Source organism: Protopterus annectens, chromosome 3.part0 (genome assembly GCF_019279795.1).
Source record: "Protopterus annectens isolate FY-2018-M chromosome 3.part0, PAN1.0, whole genome shotgun sequence".
Taxonomy (NCBI): Eukaryota; Metazoa; Chordata; order Ceratodontiformes; family Protopteridae; genus Protopterus; species Protopterus annectens.
Genome location: NC_056731.1, coordinates 629,018,093 through 629,041,669, shown reverse-complemented (window position 1 = coordinate 629,041,669; position 23,577 = coordinate 629,018,093). Strand labels below are relative to the sequence as shown.

General features: G+C 35.8%; 1 protein-coding gene across 1 annotated transcript in view; it reads right to left on the bottom strand.

The window, feature by feature from the left end:
* LOC122796497 (nucleotide-binding oligomerization domain-containing protein 1-like) overlaps positions 1–23,577 on the bottom strand; it is a 636,277-nt gene that overhangs the window by 539,334 nt on the left and 73,366 nt on the right. Inside the window, exon 2 of the mRNA XM_044065027.1 lies at positions 11,826–12,000. Within this exon, the coding sequence (XP_043920962.1) occupies positions 11,826–12,000 (175 nt within the window). The remainder of the gene's footprint in view (positions 1–11,825; positions 12,001–23,577) is intronic.

Below are 23,577 nucleotides of genomic sequence, written 5' to 3'. Positions count from 1 at the left end.
ATTTGTTTATTGGGTGTTACAGTGGCCCTTTAATTACCACAAATACATTGGAATACAGTAGTGCAAGAATTGCTAAAATTCCCACTTGTGTATGTGTACATATAAAAATAACGCAAGCATAGCCAACATATACTGCATTGTTCATTGGATAAAACATTTCTTGTCAGTATTACTGTTCTTTTGTATATCACAAATTAATAATGTTTGCTACATTACCCCTTTAATTAATCCTAAGACTTCAGAGTAGCTTGTTGTGATACTTTTCAGAATCCCACCCATTGACTCTATCTTTATTGTAGTAAGCTGTAGCCAGTATTAGGCAACCTCATTTTGACAAAGGTAAATTTGGGGTATCTAAATCAGTAGCACAGTGGCAAAGCTCATTGGAGAGGTCTTCATTGAGACAGGTCTCCCTACTGCTGGTTGAATTTGAACTGGTTATGTTTGCAACCTGTCAATCCCATTTTGATGAGCTGCAACTCTTCAAGAACAGATTCTCATAAAAAAATCACTGTTACTTTGTATCCACTACAACACATTACTAATTTTTGAGATCCTTTTCTTTTCTCAGAGGTTTTGTGACCATTGGATTAGTATATAAAAGTAAAGGATTGCAAGGGGCAAAGACCCCGCCTATGCATATTGGGGAGCTGGAGTGTTTGACAGCTGTCTGGATAAAGCTATGACCATTTGTGTTCATGTGATTGTAGCTTCATTTAGACAGAACTTGATAATATATAGTAACACCACTAAGACAGCATCAAAAGTGTATGGGTATTAACTACAAAACACGTAATATCCAAGATTGGGTATTCATCAATGCAGTAAAAATAAGTAGGAAGAAGTAAGAGAGCTAGCAGAGACAGTGAACATTCAATGATTTCATTCATACTATGAAGATGAGAGAAATGCAAATCTTGAAGGAAGACTTTATATGAAGTGTGGTGATTGGTTTCTTCATTCCTTTAGTACAAATGTATTCATTAGTGAAAATGAAGGTATGTGATGAGACAGATTCAATAAAGAAGCTGTGGAAGAAATGAAAAAGGGGTAAAGCAGGGTAAAGCAGGGAAGCAAAGAAAAAGCACACAGCTAACTTGGTTTGTGTAAAAATTCAGAGTAGTACGATAGTCTGGAGTATTCAGAGGGCCAGCACAGAGCCTGTTAACCTTTGTTTCACTAATATCCAGCTCACCAACTAAAATTGCAACATGCCACATTCTACTTAGATTTCTACTAATATCCCACTAACCTGTTACTCTTTCTTACTCTACATGCTGTGCAAATACTGCCTGGCGGTCAGTGCAGAATAATAAAACTCTGAGCTGTTTCCCATCCCCAGGGTGCAGGGTTTGATTCCTTTCACCTTCATTTGTGTACTATGTGACTGAGCCACTTACCCAGACAGTGCTACTAGTTTTCTCCTGAAAGGGGGCACTTTGTTCAGTGGACTTAATGAGTCAAAAAATTATATAGATATATATACATATAATGTACAGAACTTATTTTGTTGTTTTTGTATAACCTCATTTGTTAGCTGTACCTGTGTTCAGTAATGTGATCTATACAAAACTCAGTCTTTCTTTTAAAAGTAGATAAGCATTAAACATAGGAAGCCAAGTATATTTTTATTTTTGTTTTGCTGTCTTAGCATAGCCTCATGTCAGAATGCATGTCTTTTTATGTCTGTATCTGTGATGATGCATTTTCATTCATTTAATTAATTTTCTTTATTTCTCCTTTGTTATCTGGGTTAGTCCCAGTAGGCTAGTTGATTTCTTTTAAGGGGAGACCCAAGGTGGTATTTATACTACTAAGGGAAATTTGGCCAGGGCATTAGGGAACTTCCTCTGCTAGTCACTGTTGTGAGTGGAAACCATTTTGGAGGAGCACTTCCTGCTTCCATTCCAGGTACAGGTGGCCTGGAGAAACAATGAGGCAGATGGAGAGAGAATGAGATGATGGAGTTGTGAAAGAAATGAAGGAGAAAGCAAATATCAAGACCAGAGACTGTGTGCAGGATCCTGAGGAGAAGTTTCAAAGAAATCTGCCTGATGGAGATGAGTCAGCAAATGACGGCTGTATAATTACAACCCTCCAGTTGGGAGGGACACAGAATGATTTACTTAAAGAAATGGTGGTGCAGAGTGAGGCAGAAAATGAAGGAGATGTTTACATTATGAGTTGCAGAACAGAAGGCAGAAGAAAATGGAAAACAGAAGTATGTGGCAAGAATTCAAAGTAAAGAAGACAAAAAATGGACTGGTATGAAGTGTGGAACAATTTAATAGCTCCTCTGGGTGTAAAAGCACATGAGGTAAGAGCATTTATTGTTATTAACAGAGATATTTTGTGACATTATATATGAGACTGTTTTTTCAATGGAAAATTTTCTTGGAGAATGTGAAAAAAGAAAGAATGTAACCCATGAATCTTCATGTGATAAAAGCATTACCAGGGAAACAAGATTCATGTACAATTTCAAACAGAGGTAGGAAGACAGACTTTGAAAGGAGATTTGAAAGCTTTATGTAAAGAAATACTGGACATTGCAAAGATTTATCACAAAAGGAATTTATAGACCGGTCACTGGGATAGTAATATTGTGTTAAAAATAGAAAGAGAAAAATATACATATATAAGCATGTTAAATGTAGGGGGAAATAGAAGTGTTATAAAATACTAGTGGGGGACAAGCCAAAACGTTTTTTTTTTGGAAGTGGCCATTTGATAAGTAACTGTGACAAAAGAAAATGTTATATTTATGGGAAAACTGGACATGATGCTAAAATGTTATAAATGTAACGCAACTGGACATTTATGGAGGGATTGCAAAAATGACAATAACAGTAAGGAAAGAGAAAAAGAAAGAAAAGAAAATGAACAAAGAGAAGACATTTTAAAAACAGTAGAACTAGAAGGCTAATTAGATGAGAAAATAAAATAATAAAGAGGACATAAAAGAAGGTTCTGAAATAAGTGATGAAAAAGACATAAAATGGAAATCAGTAGAAGGGAAAATTAATTATTTTGGTAAAATGGTGAAAGAGTAAAAGAAAATTTAAAGGTTTAAGTACAAAAGAAAAAATGGAAATGGATGAAAAAGAATATATACAGCTAAAGACTGAAGCTTGATATAATAATTAAAGTGTTTTATTCCCACTTTTGGAAAAGAAATTGAGTAGGCCTAGAATAGCCTATTAAGAAAGCTAGTCTAGTAATTAGCTATGAACTTATGAAACCATGAATCTAAAGAAAAGGGAAAGTGAAACTTTTAGCGTGCTTTCTATAAATGTGAATAGTATTAAGAATATAATAAGAAGAATAGGAATTTTGGAATGGTGTAATACATGTGATGCTGATGTAATAATATCGATTTTTAACAAATGAAGAACGATTACAAACAGAGAAACTATGGGGAGGTAAGATAATCCAGAATTTGGGAAATGAGAGGTGTTCTGGAATGGCTGTATTCTGTAGAAATACACTAAAGATATTAGATGTAACTTTAGCAAAAAATAGGAAAATGAACCATTGTAGATTTAAAATGGAAAGAATAAGTATATAGAATTATAACATTATATGCTTATACTAATTGTAATGAAAGGGAAAGCTTATTGTGATTTAAGAGGCAAGCATAAAATGAAAAGAAAGGATATAAGAAAACATTAGAAGTTATAGGATGTGGTAAGTTAAACCTTTGGGACAAAAATTAATGGCCTTACAAAAGGGGTATGTATAGAACTGAAGCAGATTATTTTATAGTATAACAGATTATTTTATAGTATCAGAAGGTTTAGTTATAGGAGAAGGGGAGGTAGTTGGAACAGGATTTTCTGATTATATTGCAATATGGCTAGAGCTAAAGGAAAACAAGAAATATATAAACACAGGCAAAGAAATAAAAATAATAAGAAAGTATGGAATGAAAAAGGAAAGAGATTAGTAATACAGTTATGGAAAGATCATGTTAATATGAGAACATTTTATAAAAATTGGTCTGAATGGAAGATGATATTTAAGGAAAATATAAAAAACTGTTTTTACAGTGGCAATATGATGTGAGAAAAGTAGAGAAAGAAAAATATATAACAAACATATAATGAGGCATTGAAAGATTTAGAACATAAATAATATAAAATACTTTGAAAAATACAAAAATTGTTCTACAAGCAAAGATATTTTTACAAGGGAAAAGTGAAGAAGTATTAAGTCGTTTAAACAGATTAGTAAAGGAAGATGGTAGTATAATCAGAGAACTAAAAACTTTAAAAGGAGAAATAGAAATAACTCAGGAAAAGGTTATGAATAGTGTAATACAATATGTACAAGACATGTTTCAAGAAAAAAAGGGTAGTGAAAAAACATGGAAAGTAAAAAAGTTAACAGGAAAAGAGAACAAAGAGTTAGAAGAGGATATTTCTTTAAATGAGCTAGAAAAAGTATTAAGACAAGTAAATATGGATTCAGCTGCAAGCCCAGATGTAATAGGGTATGGAATGTATAAAAATGTAAGGGATTGGCAAAAAATATTTTTAAAACTTTTGCATAAATGGTCAAAACAAGGTTTTATGTATATGGAAAAAGGAAGATAGAAGGCAATTAAAAAACTGCAAACTGAAAATATTGAATAATAGTGATTATAAGATCTTTATGATAATAATACAAAATGAGATTTGAAACTAAAATCGGTAGGCTTAGAATGTCCTATTAAGAAAGCTAGTCTAGTAATAAGCTATGAACTTATGAAACAATGAATCTAAAGAAAATGTAAAGTGAAAATTTTAGCGTGCTTTCTATAAATGTATATATTGTATAAAGGGGAAGGGTTGTCAAGAATTAATGATTGATAGAGAATCTGTGGATGATATTATGAACAGAAAAGTAGAAGCAAAAATTCTGATAGGAGAATTTAATAAGGTGTTTGACACAATTGGGCAGGAAATCTTCTGGGCAATAATGAAAGAATATAATATAAGTGAGAAAGGTAGGAAATTATGCATGTCAGTGTATAGCAATAGTAAATTAAAAATACTTCTAGATATTTGGTTAAGCCAAGAGGTATGTATGAAGGGTGGTATAAGACAGGGATGTCCAATGAGCTGTATACTCTTTGCATTAGTTATGAATGTGATAGTATGTGAAATAAATTACAAAATGAAGGAGGTGGGGTATATAACACTTGAAGGGTTAATAATTCCAATTCTGTTAACATATGCAGATGACATTATAATAATTGTAAGAAAACAAAATTTGGATAAAGGAAGTAATGAGTGCCTAGAGATGATAGGGGTGGCATTAAATAAAGAGAAAAGTAAGGGTTTAGGTGATATAGTACAGATCGGGATATATATTTTACAATGAATACTTACAAATGACAGAAGAAGGTATAGCATACCCCATTTCACTACTTATCAATAGATCCATAGTTGAACACCAAGTCCCCCCAATTTGGAAACCCTCATATATCACTCTCCTACACAAAGACGGCCCATCAACTGAACTAAACCACTATAGAACAATAGCAATACTGTCTCCACTATCAAAAATACTTGAAAAAGTAGTTCACAAACAGGTTACTGACTACCTCCTCTCTGACAATCTCCTAACTAATGCCAAACATGGATTCAGACTATACCATAAGACAACTGCACTAATGTCTTTCACTAACACTGACAACTTCCATAGGACCAATAACAACTTCCCTAACAAAACCACTCCCCCCCAGCACCTTCTCCATCTCCTGAACTAACAATACCATCATCATCCCATCACCACACACTAAGCTGTTAGGGGTTGAAATCGACTGCAAACTTAAATTTGATATTCACATTTCCCAAACAATGAAAAGGGTGCATAAAAAACTAGGTACATTATACAGAAATAAATTCTACCTCACCAAAAATACCAAACTCATTTAATATCCACCTTATTATATACCACCCTCATTCTCACAAATCTCAAGAAATCTGAACTACAAAAACTTGAATCCTGTTACAATAAAATAGCAAGATATGGCACCAGTTCACCAACTAGGTCACACCACTGCCTCGCTCATAAACAACTTAACTGGCTAGAACTCCCCTCCTCCCACACTATACACGGTTAACAATGGCACACAAACACCATTCAGATCCTGACAAAATACCATCCTTACAAACCCTTCTACAACCCTATGTAACCAACAGACCACTATGTTCTACCAACAAACAACAAATAAAAACCTACTTATCCAAACACCAAGCAGGTGAGTCCCTATTTTTCAACTACATTGGTAAAATATGGAATAAATTCCCAGCTGACATTACCTCCATAGCATCCTTACCTCTATTCAATAGCAGTTTAAACAACACCTCCTTAGCAAGTCACACTGGTCATGCTCTGCCCCCAAATGACAGCTCACTCCTCTACAAATCTTCTAGTCCAACTTCATACACAAAATTGTTATTTTAAAACCAAAACATAACCTGCCTCTAATCACCCACATGTATGCTACCAACATACACTTTATCACATTACCCTTACCATAATCTTTCACTCTCCCACTATCTACATTATCCCATGCCTGCACAAAAGTCCTCTAAAGTTGTATAAGCTTGTATAATTCCTGTGTGCATAGCAGACTGTACACCCATATACTACATACTACTGATTTCTCATACTCTACTGATGTATTCTAGACACAATTATATTATGTAATGCAACCACTAGCAATTCTACCATGATATGTGTTACATTGATATGTATTACCTCCATTCTGGATGCTATTGATATTTGTTATATAAATGTATTAACTGGAGCTTTTCTCCTCGGGCCTCCACTAAAAAGGGACATATGTCCAGCCAGAATTTCCCAGTAAACAAATGTAAAATAAATAAATAGGTATAAAATTTGGGAGTAAAGATGTAAATAGAATTCAGTGGGAAAAACAATAGAAGAAATAAAACAAACCTGTCTTTTCTGGAGAACACATACGTTATCATTCAGAGAAAATGCTTATTTGTTAAATTCAGTACTAATGGGCAAATAGCTTACTTAACAACTGTATTTATGCTGCCAATAGGATTTGAAAATGAATTATTTCAGATATTTTTTTCATTTATATGGTGTTCTAGACTAAACCCATTAATAACAGGAGTTTTGTATGTAAATAAAGAAGAAGGAAGTTTAGGGATAATTAACCCTGTGGTATATGTTGCTTAATTAACCTTGTACAAAGTGTTAAAGTGGATAAATAAAAAATATGAGAGATTAGTAATAAAACTCTGTAAATATAAATAGGATAAATTTTGGTGGTATGGAAAAAAAAGTAAAAGAGAAAAAAGGTGTATAAATGAAGAAATAAAATGTTACCAAGAAAAATATTTTTGTGGAAAGTAAAAATTGATGATATAGAAAAATATAGGAAAATATGGAGTAAGAATGTAATGATAAAACATTACTATGTAAAGCCATGGGAAAATCTAACAGATGAAAAAAAATCTATAAAAGTAAGAAGCAAATGGTGTAAGCAGAAAGTAGAATGTCAGGATTTTTTTGTGGAGATGATAAATTAATAGATAAATTGCCCGTAAAAGGAAATATACCATATAAAAAGAAAAGTGAGAGAATATGTTTTCATTGTCAAGAAGGAGAAACTATGGAACACGTGTTTTTTTATGTAAAAGAGTAAAAAAAATTATGGGGAAAACTACGTAAAGAGGTTTTTCTTTGAAGATATGAAAGAAGTGGATAAAATAAACATGGATATGATTTAATACGGATACGATAAGAATAGAAGTAGTGACTATGTTAAAAAAACAAGTAAAACATTATTTTATGTTATATGGGTTTTACTGAATGAAAGAATATATGAAATTATGTTTAATGGTAAATGGAGTTTTAGCAAAAATATTGACTAAAATCAGATGGTGGTTATGGAAAAATGAGTGGAGGTCGAACAGGGATGAAAATTTAGTATGGTTGTAAAGGAAATTATGGATACGTGGGAATAGATTTGTATATTTATATATTTGTACATAGGTAAATATTTGTAAATATGTAAATATTTTGTAAATAAGAGATATTTATATAAAGAATCCCTACTTTTTGATAGGTGTCATGGGATCTTTTACATCCACCTGAGCTACCACCAACTCAAGCAGAATTAGCTTCTTTAGCCTCCTCTCTGACAAGCCCTTCATTTTATTCTACCATGTAATCTCAACTAGAAATAAAGAGGGATACTTTTTACTGGGGAGCTGGGGAAACATTCCTTCCATTAGCTCAGGTGCTTATTGTTTATTACTGCTGGTTACTGGTTATTGATTTTCATTTTTCCTTTACCAAACATTCTGCTGGAATTAAAAAAATAATAACTGAATTTGGTATTAATTCGACAAATGTCTTATCTGTCTAGGACTTCATCAAGCATTTGAAATTCTATTTTCACAGATGCACATAAATGAACACCCACCCCAAAAACTGATAGCAAAATGCAAAGCCAGTGTGCACCAACTTATTATAACAGCCAATAAGAACATATCATTAAAATAACTTTTTTCTTAACCTGGAATTTATATAAAATATATAATGCAGAACAGGTTTATTGATGGCCTTAGACTGCTTTGCTATTCTATTTCCCTTAGTAAAATGAAACCTTCCCAGCCTCTACTAGGTGTGTATTCCTTACCTAATTTACTTTATCTCAGTACCACACTGAAACATGCTAGGAAGGAACTTGAGTGATATTAGAAATGTAAGCAGAGTATAACCATATGTTTACCACATGTGCCAAAGGAAACTACAAAGCTTTCCTCAGTTATTTTCAATGAATAAGAAATATTGCTTAACAATGGACCAAGCCAAATTATAATGAAATCACATCTTGCCATCCTAAGGAATTAGTCAATATATTAGCAGACAAATTTAGTGCTAAATGCACGCCACCTTTACTCCACCTATTCACATTGCTGCCCCCAGTATACCTGAAAATTTAGACTCCCCTGAAATCACATTGGAACAAATCTTAAAATACTGGTCAAAAGACTAAAAATAATACTTCTACGGGGGACTAGACAACATGCTAGGCTGCATTCTTATCAGTGTCAAGTATATACTATATGAGCCCCTGCTTAACGTGTTTAACCTCAGCCTAGCCACAGAGTTTATGTCTGATGCCTGCAGAAAAGCCACTATGACTCTTCTACATAAGGGTGGACCCTCTATAGATCAAGGCCATTATAGGCACATCAGCCTCACCAGCATTATATTCAAAGACATGGAACATATCATAGCAAAACTTATCTCTAAAGACAAAGGCAACTTAATTGACCTAGACCCCATTCAGTTTTGTTTTATAAAGGGCAGTACTTGTCTCCTGAGCCTTTTATAAAGGTTATAGATGCTATGAACAGTGGTCACTCAGTGCACACTGCTTATCTTGATCTGACCAAGCCTTTTGATACTATCTCTCATGATGGTATTTCTAATTAAAAAAGTTAGACAAACTTAATGTAAACATCTGTGTTATCCAAAGTATTGCAAATTAGCTGACAGGTCCCTGGTTGTGAAAGATGATGGCATCCTCTCTGAACACAAAATTGTAACCAGTGGGGTATTGCAAGAGTCAGTTCTAGAATCATTTCTCTTTCCTATTTAGCGTTTATTTTAGCAGACATCCAGTCCAATATCCTACAGTTGTGGTTGACCAAGTTTTCTGATTACTGCAAGATGGACAATCTTATTCTCTTATTCACTGATATTAAATAGCTCCAGTAAATCCTGGAATATGCAGATGCCTAGTATAGTGAAGACAGTCTCACATTAAATGCAAGAATGCACGGCATAGTAGCATTCAGTGCAAAAAGCTGCTTGCACCTCACATGTCATAAATGGCACTTCTCTTTGGACAGATATGGCCATAAGAGACCTGGAGACTTATGTGGTCTATTCTCTCACATTCAGTCATCATGTTTCCACCATAGTCAGGAAATCCCTTTATCCGGCCAAGTTAATCTGGAAGGTTAAATCTTCAAGAAGATGAAGTCATCCTGCCACTGTACTCTTCTCTTATCAGACCATCACTGAATGTCATGCCCCTTTTCATATGTATAAATCAAAGCATATTGCTCAACTAGAAAGGCCTCAAAGATACCTTTACCAAGAACATTAAAGGCCTTAAATGCTTCAGCTATCCTCATAGATTAGCACCGCTCTCCTTATACTTGGTAGCATGTGTCTCGCCTTTTGAACCGTAAAATACCCAGTCTTGTTTGACTGTCTGTATCTTTGAAAACTCAGTAACTCTACAAACACACACACACACACACACACACACACACACACACACACACACACACACACACACACACACACACACACACACACACACACACACACACACACACACACACACACACACACACACACACACACACACACACACACACGCATAATCTACAAAAACAAACAAACCAGCAAAACAAACTGGAAACATTGGTTCCTAACTGAAAGTCTTCCCACGTTATAGCTATATTTTACAACTAGTCTTGGTGACTAGATAGGTCGACACAAATTTACCTGATGATTGTTGTGTACAGCACTGCTTAGTTTGGGAGGTGAGTACTATTAAGTATGTCAACCTGACGGTGTATATAGCTAGCCATTGTATGGTCTACATGATTGCTTGGCTAGTATTGTTCCAGTGCTCCTAATTGTAACATCTGAATGCCAGAGTCCTACTTGCTAGCCCTTCCATAAAATACTTAGAGTGTTACTGTTACTCCTGTTCTTTTTTTTTTTTTTTGGCTTTTGGAGTACCTCCAGCTGCCCACCAGCTGCTTGATACTACTCCTATTTGTCTTAACATTGATGTCCAAGGCTGGAACCACCCCCACTTTTAGCGGGTTGGCTGTTCATGTTCTTCATACCAAGTAAATGTTCTCTAATTCTAGTAGAAATGGCCCTTTTAGCCATATGACATCAAGCTATTCACTGAATGTATACTTTTTTATAACAATTCTTTATATGCTTTGGCATTTTTCTAATGCTCATGAAAAAATACTACAAAATTGATGCAGCTTTGCTTATTTGTCTACACAAAGTACCTTAAGGAAAATTGTCATATAAGAAATAAGATGTGACTGAAAAAAGCAAAATGAACACAATACTTAAGACATCACAAAAAAGAAGCATTATTTCACTTCAGAACATTTAAACTAAGTAAGCACAATGTTACTGCTCTATGAATGTGTAACCAGTGACTGAGAATCACAGTAGAGCTTGACGGTTTTATAGGACAGGCAGTATTACATTAAATGAGTTAATAACTTTCTTGACATAAATGCACTTGATATGTCTCTGGCAAAATCTACTAGTGAAGAGTTCACTGAATAGAATAGTACTCATGTTTCCTTTATGTTAAACCATTGATTCCTATTGAGGCTATTACACTGTACTACAGTACAAGATTTATACGTTTCAAATCTGATGCAGTTTATTCATCATACTGAGCACTTTTAACTTTTCTAATTACCTGGCCCATGGCAAACTATTAACATCAGACATGAACCTCTTCTTTTAATCAACTTTGGTAGTAACTAACAGAAGTTAGTTAATGTAATACCATGTGGTGGGATAGCTGACTTCCTCTGTTTTTGTTAAATCCAGCCTTTTGTATATTTAGCATTCAATAAGAGGAACACGCCTACAGCCAACAGCACTAGCACAATGTGATAAAGTATTGCCTTTACTAACAACTGTGATGTTAGCCTTATAAGAACAGCATGGCTTTCCACAGCACACAAAGCAGTAAAATTGCCATCATGTAATGGCAGCTGTCTTACCAGGACATGAAACAATGACTAGTTTGCTCAGTACATGCACCGATGGTTGGAAGCAGATCTCATTAAACCAGGACTGAAGGTCAGTGTTTGTGGTGCATCCTTGAAACAGAACATGGACCAGACATTTTGATGCTTCTTCCCCTTTGCTGTGCACTATGTCAAGTAATCTTCTGACCTAGGAAACAAAACAGGAAGGTCACAGGTGACATTGTGTGTAGTACAGTATGTTTGACAATATGTTCTTCTCCATGTCACTGCATAATAATAATGATGATGCATAAAATCAATTCTGAAAAGTGGACATAGTATGTTTTTATTTATTTAATCATTTGCTGGTATGGGTGGACTAATGCTTTCTGATTCTTTTTAGCCACAACCTGAGCACAAGGGATACAGTCTATATAATACACTCATATCATAATGGGATACAAATAATTAAAATGACAAGAAACATATACATTGGATTTATAGAATGTACATGAAGCAGTTATACATTGGATTTATAGAATGTACATGAAGCAGTTTGGTACAGCCGCGGTGGTGCAGCGGTAGCGTTGTTGCCTCACAGCAAGAGGCTCTCCTGTTCGATTCTCGGCTAAAGTGCAGGGAGTGCCTTCTCTGTGGAGTCTGCATGTTCTCCCCGCAGTTGGGTGGGCATTCGAAAGACATGCGTAAATGGGCGTGCCTTCATTGAAGGTTGAACATCGAGCTGGCACCTCAGCGTTCGTGAAAATCTACTGCCAATCATTAGTGGACCGGAGTTCTGCTGTAGCGACTCCTAACCGGGAAAAGCCGAAAGACAACAACCAACATGAAGCAGTTTGGTAAGATAAACAGCTACCAGGAATTGTAATAAGTAAGGTGACTAACATCTAATGTTCTTCATTAGCATCTAATATTTTTAACATCCAACTCCAATAGTTAAATTATTACTAAACAGAATGATGCTATTCAAAAGAAAACAAATCCAGAAAGATATATTGACATTAACATGTATTTAAGTAAAATCAACTTCACAAGAGTAGTTGTACATTGAGAAAAATACTTCATAAACTGGGAAACATACTATATAACCAAATGCAGGCTCAGAGATTCCTGGACCTTGTCAATGCAAATGCTCTGGAACAGCTGGTTTGCACTCCCACTAGGAGCTCAAATATCCTTGACATAGTACTCTCACCCCATCCCCCGTGTAATGTCATTTTTGGTAAGATCTTATCATAAATCAGTCTCCTTTGAAATAAATAGAATGCCCATCAAACCCTAAAACCCTAAAGAATTTTTCCAAGGCAAATTACTTTCTAATAACTGATAGCATAGGTAATTTTAAAGGTCCCCAACCCAAAACATGAAAGCCTATGCAGAAGTATACACGAATACCCTGTACAACCACTTAAACAACTGCATAGAAATGGCAGTACCATGGAACTAAACCTAGGTCTAGCTGGAAAAAAAACAAGTCACTCTGGGGGACCCCTAGCACGAATAGATTATACAACAGAAGGAAAAAATTCCTGTCTAGATCAAGTGGGAGGGTGCACAACAAAGAAAAATAATCCTTCATTAGTCTCAATATGCAAATTAGGGAACTAGTCAAGTCCTCAAAAGCTAAATATCAGACTAAAATAGCCTCCCAAGCAAAGGATAACCACAAAGAATTTTTAGTTATACATGAAATCTGAAGGGAAACACTCAACAATGTGCTGAGCTGGCTGTAGATGACACTGTCTATACTCAGACAAGAGAAATACCAAACCTCCTGTCCAATAGTCAGCTCAGATTTCACCCCCTTATCACTTCCAGTCACTCCCCATGAAATACCCCTTATCATTACTTTGCCTGTTATCACAATAGAACAGGTTGTCACTGCAATCTCTGAAGTTAGAAACAAGGCATCAACGGGCCCTGATGGAGTCACAGGATTCCCACTGAATAGCCTGAAACATGACCTAGTGGACCCACTTAGATTTCTACTTAACCACAGTCTCCAAATAGGCTTTGTCATAGTAGAGTGGAGGACAACAACAATTGTCCCTTTGCACAATGCAGGGCCATCAACAGAGCCAGAAAATTACCAACCCATACATCTGATTAGCCTCATGTGCACTGGAAAGGATACTCTTGCACCTGATTAACAATGATATAGGAAATCTCCAGACTCTTGATCCAACACAATTTGGCATTGTTAAGGGCAGGTCCTGCCTGTTCATTCTGGTGGACTTCTTTAAGAAGGTCAGCAAGGACATGGATGAGGATAGGACATGGCGTACTACCTACCTTGACCTGGCTGAGGCATTTGACACAATAAAAAAATCACAACATTGAACATAAACCTCCACATCACCAGATGGATATCCAACAGCTCATGGATAGGACACATGTTATTAGAGTGGGGAAATCCACATCCAGCAAGAAGCCAGTCACCAGTGGAGTACCACAGGGCTCAGTGCTGGACCTCATTCTGCTTGGGATATACTTCTCAGATGTCAAGGCAAAGCCTTTGGCTGACCAAGTTTGCTGATGACTGCAACTTAAGGGCAATCACTGACTTCCCAAATGGTGCTGATATCCTACAGAAAATTCTGGCAGATACTAATGATTGGTTTCAGAGTCACAGCCTCAAACTAAATGCAAAGAAATGCATAATAATATCATTTGGGAAATCAAATACCCCTACAAATTATAACATTGATAGCACTTCCCCTATGAGTGGACCCAGTGTTGAGAGATCTGGGTTCTCAGAAAGATAGTAATCTGAAGTTTGATCACCGTGTGTCCATGATGGTGATGACGAAATCCTTGTATGTGGCTCAGCTTATAAGTTAACGCATGGCATCCAGATCTAAGGATGTCATAGCACCAATGTACTCAGCCCTCATCAGATCAGTAATCAAGTACAATGCACCCTTTTGCATGTACCTCACAAGGCACCTGCAACAGCTGGAGTATCCTCAGAAGTTTCTCATCAAAAGAATATAGGGTATAACTAACATATCATATGTGGACTGATTAAATGCCCTATCACTGTATTCAGTTCCTAATGATTACTCAGGGGTGATCTATACCTGAAGTACAAGGCAGTCTCTGACCCAGCCCTGATAGACGTGTTGCATATTCTCTAAACTAACTGTGTGTGGGTTGCCCGGTCCAAGGATATAAACCTGATCTCTGACACAAATAGATCATGTTGGAGAGACAGATATGTTTCCCACAGATTGTGCCTCATCTGGAATAGGCTTCTGATTTACATGATGCAGAGCTCTTCCTTGACCATCTTCTAGTGCAATCTGGATCAAGGGATAGAAAATCACAAATTGACTCATGGGGTGGCAACCGTGTCCCTCATGGACAATGGCAGTTTGTAAAGATTTTCAAAACCACGCTTGATGACCCTTGTTAACTTTTCCCTATGGATAGAAAATTGGGTAAAATCTGGGTAAAACTGGTTGGCTTGTAAGGGCACTTGAGCTGTTATCCTAGTAATATCCTATGAATCTGTGAACCTATGAATGAAAAGCATGATGTCCATTATGTTAGGACTACATCCAAAATAAGGTCCAAACCGAGGGCAGAAAATCCCACAGCAAATGCTAATACTAACAAACCAAAGAGACTTTTGCAGAATATAGATCCATATGAAAAAATAAATTACAAACCTCATTTATGGCAGCACTACTACAGATATGCAGAGTGCCTCTCAAGGACGTGTATGTTCTGGCTCACTGGCTTTTGAAAGCATTATGATCATTAACTTATTTTTACAGGTATTTATTAATGTTTTTAGGCTAAAACTGTCAGCCTTCACTAGTTACTAGTATAACATGTTTCAGCCTTTTATGTAGGTTCATTGGTACATTACAAGTGGAGATTTTCTCTATTCTGAGAAATACATAGCTTATGAAAAGTCTAATATCCATTACATTAGGGGTACTTGGATTAGTCTTTCATACTACTAATATGATCTTCCCCCATTAAAATCTGCTCTTTTAATTCATATTTTCTTTATTTTTGAATGCATCCTCTTTATTTTTCTGAGATTATTAATTATTCTATTTTTTCAGGTTTATAACGCCTTCTCACATTAAACAATTCTGTTATTTTAGTAAATTCCAGCACAGTATGCTTTTTATTACAATCTGTTATGCTTGTTCATTCTTTCTGTTTTCATACCTGCATCATCCTATTCACATTTGCAGGGAAGATGATGCCTCCCTTGGCACACCATGGACTCAAGGCAGTAAACATAATCCTGGGTATGATGAAAGTCTATGGTAGCATATGCATACATGTGCACACATGACATGAATACCCACCTGCATTATGAAGAATCACTAGTTCTAATTCATTATAGCTTAATTTTGGACTGTTGGAGGAAACCATAGCACCTGGTAAGGAAAAAAAAACATGCAGATACAAGAACGACATGCAGAATTCATACAGAAACCACCACAGCCAATAACTGAACTGGATAACAAAACATCTTGAGGCAGTAATGCTAATCCTGCAATCGTATGTGTGTGTGCGTGTGTGTGTGTGTGTGTGTGTGTGTGTGTGTGTGTGTGTGTGTGTGTGTGTGTGTGTGTATACAGACACACACACACACGCCACACACACACACACATATATATATATATATATATATATATATATATATACACATATATATATATATATATATATATATATATATATATACATATACATATACATACACACACACACACACACACACACACACACACACACACACACACACACACACACATATAAATATATATATAGATAGAGGTTTGTTTGTGTCTTTCGGCTTTTCCCAGTTAGGGGTCGCCACAGCGGAACTCCGGTCCACTAATGATTGGTAGTGGATTTTTACATACCGGGTTACCAGTCCTGACGCACAATCTTCAACAAAGGCACACCCCATTCACGTATGCTCCACACAGAAGACGCTCTAGCTGAGAATCGAACGGGACAACGTCTTGCTATGAGGCGACAATGCTACTGTTAATGGGATGTATTTAGAAATATAGTCGTACAGTATATCATAGCTAATGCATATATTGCTTGCTATTTATTTGTCTTATGCTAGCACTTCTGTTTACATCTGAGAGTGCCTTATTTATAGCCACATAAGCACACTTATCAAAATTCCAAAATATTTAGGAATTTTAAAGTTATTTGAGCTACCTTGATTTAAAACATAATATTATTCTGATCTATTTTCCTAGGTATGAAATCTTGGCATGACATATTATTTTGCAATACTGTTAGACTAAGTCATGAAGATTGCATCGCTACTTCTAAAATTCTGTCAACAGAATCTAAAATGTGTACATAGGTTTTTACATACCACCTAAACTAAATTGATATAGTTATGGTGCTCCATAATAACATTTTCTTCAGCAAAGTTTTAATTTCTATTGTGCAGAAAAAAATAATTTTATATTAATATGAAATATCAACAAATACTAATGCATAAAAGAGAATAGGCATTAGAGAAATTAAAATTAAACTAATATGCATCTACATCACGGGGTCTTCATAGACTTGCTAATAGATCCAAATTAATTGGCAAGGCTAATCAAATTAAATGCATAATCAATGAAACAAATGGGGAAAAAAGTCTCCAGATATTGAAGAAATATTATCTATATCTATTGCTCTTTCTCTCTCTCTCTCTCTCTCTCTATATATATATATATATATATATACTCAATAAATATTTTTAAAAAAATAAATATTGAAAGTAACGACTGAGGATGAGAATTTATAAACTTTTTAAGAAATATTAATAAAAACAAGAGTCCAAGGTGCCCAAGGAAGCAGGAAGCAAGCACTTTTAAAAGCACGATTTATTGCACAAAACCACAACACATAGAAATCTGGGATTTCTATGTGCTGTGGTTTTGAGCAATAAATCATGTTTTTAAAAGTGCTTGTTTCCTGCTTCCTTGGACACATTGGACATTTGTTTCAAGTGACTGCAGGTGCTTTTAATGTAATTTTGAGGATTATTAATAAAAACAAGTTATCAGAAGATCATACTAAAAATACAATGAAATAAATTGCTATTAATGAAATTAAAGACAGATAATAAAGCTTAAAAACAATAAAGCTCCAGTTCAAGATGGCATTACCTCAGAAATATGTAAACTTTTACCTTAGGATTATTTCTTATTATTTAAGAAAGTTTGTGTCCTAATTTAAAGTAAATTCCACCATTTTGGAAATATAGTTTAAAGTGTCCTGTATTCAAGGAAGATAATGACCATGCACATCATATAGACCTATTTCATTACTAAATAGTGATTATAAAGGGTTTATGTCCATTTTAACCAATAAATTATTTTTTTTCCTTAAATACAGATTTGGATAATTACCATGATGTTTTTATTTTGCGTAAGGCACATGATAATAAAAGGAAATCATTACCATTTATAGATTATACTAATATTAATAAAATAAAATGTTATAAGTCTGGATTTGGAAAAGGCTTTTGATACTATAGATTGCAATTATCATTTTAAATGTCTAAAAATATACAGCTTTCCTGATGAGTTTATTTTAATGTTGATAAATATTTATGGTGGTTCAAAAGCTTATGTTAAAAATGGGTATTTTTCTTTCAAATGGATTAGATATTAACAAGAGTATTAAGCAGAATGCCCTCTTTCTCCATTATTTGATATTTGCAATAAGTCATTTGCAGAATTCATAAGAAATGTAACATTGAGAGTTTTAAAATTAATAAAGCTTTCTCTTCTAAAATACAATTTTTCACGAATGATATTATCTTAACAACAGGAGAGATAAACAATTCAATAGAAGAAATGTTAAAACCTATTAGTTTTTTTGAAAATATATCAAAAATTTATTTTAATACGAGTAAAACAAAATATTGCTAATAAATCATAGCAAAACCATATAAATGCAATTATTAATTCTAATATTATTAAAGAACAAATTAAATATCAAGGAAAAGGTATTTTTGACAATTTGAACAAAATTATTAATGAAAATTATAACATCATAACAAGAGATATAGAATCTTTGATCAATAAATTAAATACTTATTATTTTGTTTGAAGGTATATTCAATTAATAAAAATCACACTTTTTCCTAAACTTCTTTATATTATTAAATCTGTAGTCATAGTTCAGGATAAAATATTATTAATAAATTAAATGAACATTTATTGACATTTTTATGCAGTGGTGTAGTGGTTAGCATTGTCACCTCACAGCAAGAGGTACTCCAGTTCGATTCTCAGCTGAGGTGCCTTCTGTGTGGAGTCTGCATGTTCTCCCTGTGTTCATGTGGGTTTCTTCCAGGTGCTGTAGTTTCCTCCCACATTCTAAAGACATTCATCTGAAGCATTTCGGTGAAAATGGGTTCTGTCCCAGTTGAACTTTCCCAGTAAATGTCATATAAATAAATAAAATAATAGAATAAAATCATATTGCACCCTGGAACAGAGGTGGTATTGGATTCTATTATGATCATGTTATCAGCTTTAGTGAGTGCAGCCAGTATGTGCTCCCTAGTCAATTTTGGTGAGGTTATGTGTAATGGTATTTTTGGGGGATGGTTGGGGTGAGAATGGAGCAAATTTGGAACTGAATTAGTCCACTAACAGATTTGGTGTATCACCAGGATTGTTGACTGTAAATGTGACACAATTAACCACCATTTCAGCACATTGCTGTGTGCTGCCCCTGAGGTTTCTGACATAGCTGTAGAAGGCCTTATAGTCAACTTTCACCTGGGAAGCTATCTTAACCTCAACATTGATTTTGCTTGACCTAATTAGCCCCTTTAGTTTCCTATTTAGTTTGATGAGAGGGTTTTTAACCTTATGTGAATTACCCTTCCTGAGTTTTGCCATAACTTTTTTCCTTTTGTTATATATCATGTTTATTTTGGGATGCCACCATGGCAGCTTGTTTCTGGGGCTAGTCCTGAGCTTATTTCTGGTAGGTACAGCAGCCTCTATGCAGCAACTGATATGGTTGCTTAGCATTTCTGAGAGGAATTCAGCATAGGCTGCTGCGTTCTCTCAGTTTGGAGGAGCATAGAACTTTGACAAACCATCACTCAATAAAAGGTAATTTGCCTTGGAATAGTTACTGGTTTTAATGAGATTGCAAAGTTCATTTTGATGTCAGAGGAGGCAACGTTATGGTTGGACCTTACCAGGAAGGATGAGACATTGTAGGAGGGTGCAACATTCTCCCATATTATGAGTAATGGTATTTGTATTTGCAAAGTTCAGGAATCAGTGCGCCTGATGATGTGAGGCCAAATAAGATCCCCATACCATAGAGGAGTAATTAAAGTCATGGGTAGGGTGTCAGGTTGGATAGTAAGTTTCTCTAGTTGGTCCCAAGTATGCATTATGAGCTAAATGGGACATAGAGGGTAGCCTATAGTTGGCTAAGATATGGTATCAGAGTTTGTCTATGGTGATCTGTATGTGTAGGAACTCCAGCACATGAATATTGTTGATGTATTAGGTTTTATAAATATACTTTCATGCCAATATAGAATGTATAATGCACAGTACATGATATGCTGTAAGATATACCCCTAGATTTAATAAAATCTGTGCAAACATAGTGCAGAACCTACCTGAAATGTTACCATGTCTGTATACATGGTTCCCTCTTGGCAGAACACCATGCATATTAATCATGGCTCATTGCTGAGTGAGAGCCTTGGAACATGGTTATTGAATCAGTGTAGGAAGTGTGGTGTGAACTGTGTCTGCAGATAAGTAACACACTCCCTGCACTGTCCAAATGTAATATATCAATATAATTTATTTATTTATTTTTTTAAATCATGTTTGCGTGGCATGGCATGGAGTGTAGCAGTGTTAAGCGGTGCTGAGATACCTGCCAGACATCTAAAAATAGAAACCGGATGTATTTAGTTATTTAGTTAAAGGTCAAGTTTAAGCATAGTTGAGCAGGTTTGCGAGGCCTGGTGTGGTGCTCAACACTGTTTAAAGGTAGCTCAGAGTTATATGTAAAAGTATAGCAAGATTTCACATATCCACATAGCTAAATGAGTAGAGTTATGGCCTCATGTGCAGTAGGTACAGGGTTTGAATACAAAGAAGGGCAAGTAAATATTTATTTTTGAAATACAAATTATGCAAATTATTTTTAAATATTAGCCTGCTGTGCTCAGCTAAACTCTGCTAAGACCTGTTAAGATGTGCTAAACACTGTATAAACAAAATAACAGATGATAATTTTTATGCACTGATTGGCACTGCTTGGCTGGTTTGCGCACTGCTAAGCAGATGGGTCTTCGGGTTTTCACACTGCTCAGCTTAACTGCACTGGTCTGCATGCTGCTAAGCGACATGCCACATTTTTCAATATTGCCCAATGGTGTTTAAGGGTTGTAAAACAGGCTATGTTAAGGTCACTAAGTGGGACTACAGCATAATCTGTTGGAATTCTACCTATGTAGTGACTATGGTTGGCACTGGAAAGAGTGAGCACTTGTGGGTGTAGCAGTGGGGCATTCGGAAGTCCAGGGTCATGGTTGGAATTTTGGTAAAAAAATATGATGACTGGCTGCTGCAGGGAGGGTTCCAGGGCTCAGAGTGCAAGACAGAGGCCTGGGACCATCTGGGATGTGAACTCACCAGTGTGACAGGTATCCCTCACACAGGTAAGCAGGTTCATCATCACCATGATGACCTGAAGTGCAGGAAGGGGAATATCTTTATAGGTTCATAGGTGTGTACTAGGCTAATGGCACTGGGGCCTTTACAAACCTAGCCCATAGAAGTGCCCTGGCATTGTGCTGCCTGTCATTAGTTTCCAGTGCCTCTATCAAGTAGAGCCACTGGAGTGATACCCAGGGTAAACTTTTTATTTCCCATCCACTCAAGATTTCTCTTGAACAGGGCTAGTGAGGTGCTCTGCTTGACATGTATGGGAGGTCTATTCCAGAGCATGGGCAGTCTCTGGGTTATGAACTTGTCCCTCCAGCATGTTTTGTTGATTGTGGTAATGAGGTTGAGGTCTCTGGAGAATGTGGTCTGGAAGGATTGGGATTTCTTTAGATGTAGCATTTCTAACAGAGCTGGTTCAGACATGACTTTGTAAGTCAAGCAGAGATCGCCTCTTAGTAGACAATATGAGACAGAGAATAGCTCAAGTTTTTTGAGCCTGTCCATGTAGGACATGTGTTTAAGGATTAGAATCCTCTTTGTGAGGTACATTTGTAGCCTCTCCAGGTGTTGCAGGTGTCTGGTGAGGTGCATGCCAAATGGAGCATTATACTCTATGATTGGTCTAATGAGGGAAGAGTAGAAAGAAATGATGACCTCTTTCTTCCTAGATGCAAAACCCTTGTTATAAGATGTGCCACATAGAAGGACTTTCTGACCACAGTGGCAATGTGGTGGTCGAAGAAGAGGTTGCTGTCAACCTGTGTCCCCAGATCTCTTATAACGTCTTCAGTGTTCATTGGGCTCCCATCGATGTGGTAATTAGTGGGAACTGAGTTTTTCCCAAAGGGGATGACAATGCATTTTTTGCAGTAGGCTAAGGCCATAGTTTCAACGCCAGTCATTGGTCTCAGTGAGGTTTTCTGTAGGATGTCTGTATCACTTGGGGAGTTAATAATGGCTCCCAGCTTACAATTGTATGTGAATTTGGTCAGCCAGCATCCCTCTGTGTTGTAATGGACTTCTGAGAAGTAGATGCCAAACAGGGGAAGACCCAGGAACAATCTCTGTGGGACTCCAGTCATGACTTTTTGGCAGTCTGATTGGGAGTCTGTATGTTCTATCTGTGACATCTGGGTCTGAGAAGCTTGGGCAGGGAATGATCCACAAGTTTGTAAGTAGTTGTACCTTTGTTTCATCAATACTTAATCTGAATGTCTGATAAACTGGTATGCATAATGGTGTGCTTCTCTCCCAACAGCTGCAGAGGAGAGGGCATGCAACATCGAGGCATACCAGGTACTTGGCCAGGTTGCACCATGAGTGTGTTGAGTACAGATGTAGTTTATCTATAGTCTAATAAGCAAGAAAGAGTAAAGCATTAACTGTGATTAGGAATATACAGTAAAGATTATATTGCAATGAATGTGGACTTAACACTGTACTGCAATAAGTGCATACTGCCAACTGTAGTGGCATAAGCAAGGAAGAGTAAATCATTAACCATAATAAAGTATATACAATAAAGTTTGTAGTGCAGTAACTGTGGAATTACAGCAGTATTGCAACACCTGCGTAATGACAACTGTTTGTGCAATAAAATACTCCAAACTATACCAGTAACTGCATGAAGGTATCTGTAATAAAGACTGTTGTGCAATAAGTGTGGAATTAGGGCTGTTTTGCAAGAAATCAATTATGACAGCTGTTCTGCAATAAAAACATGAACAAAATATCAGTACCTGCATGAAGATATATCTAATAAAGTCTGTTGTGCAGTAAGTGTCGATTCAGAGCTGTTTTGTATGAAATGTAGTAATGTATAGGTTACCTGGTATCTCTATCATGCTTAAATTTCATGCATGCATGTTCAACTGTCACTGCAATCTAGTATAAAACTGTACTACTATTACCAGGTCATATTTTGGTACCAGGTGAGCTCTAGGCAAATATCAGTCAGTCAGTAATCTGCAATGACTCAGTTGCCCAGCATGCTAAATGCTCTGTATGAAGTGCATTTTGCCACACACAGACCAGGGTTCGAATTCAGTGCTATGTAACAC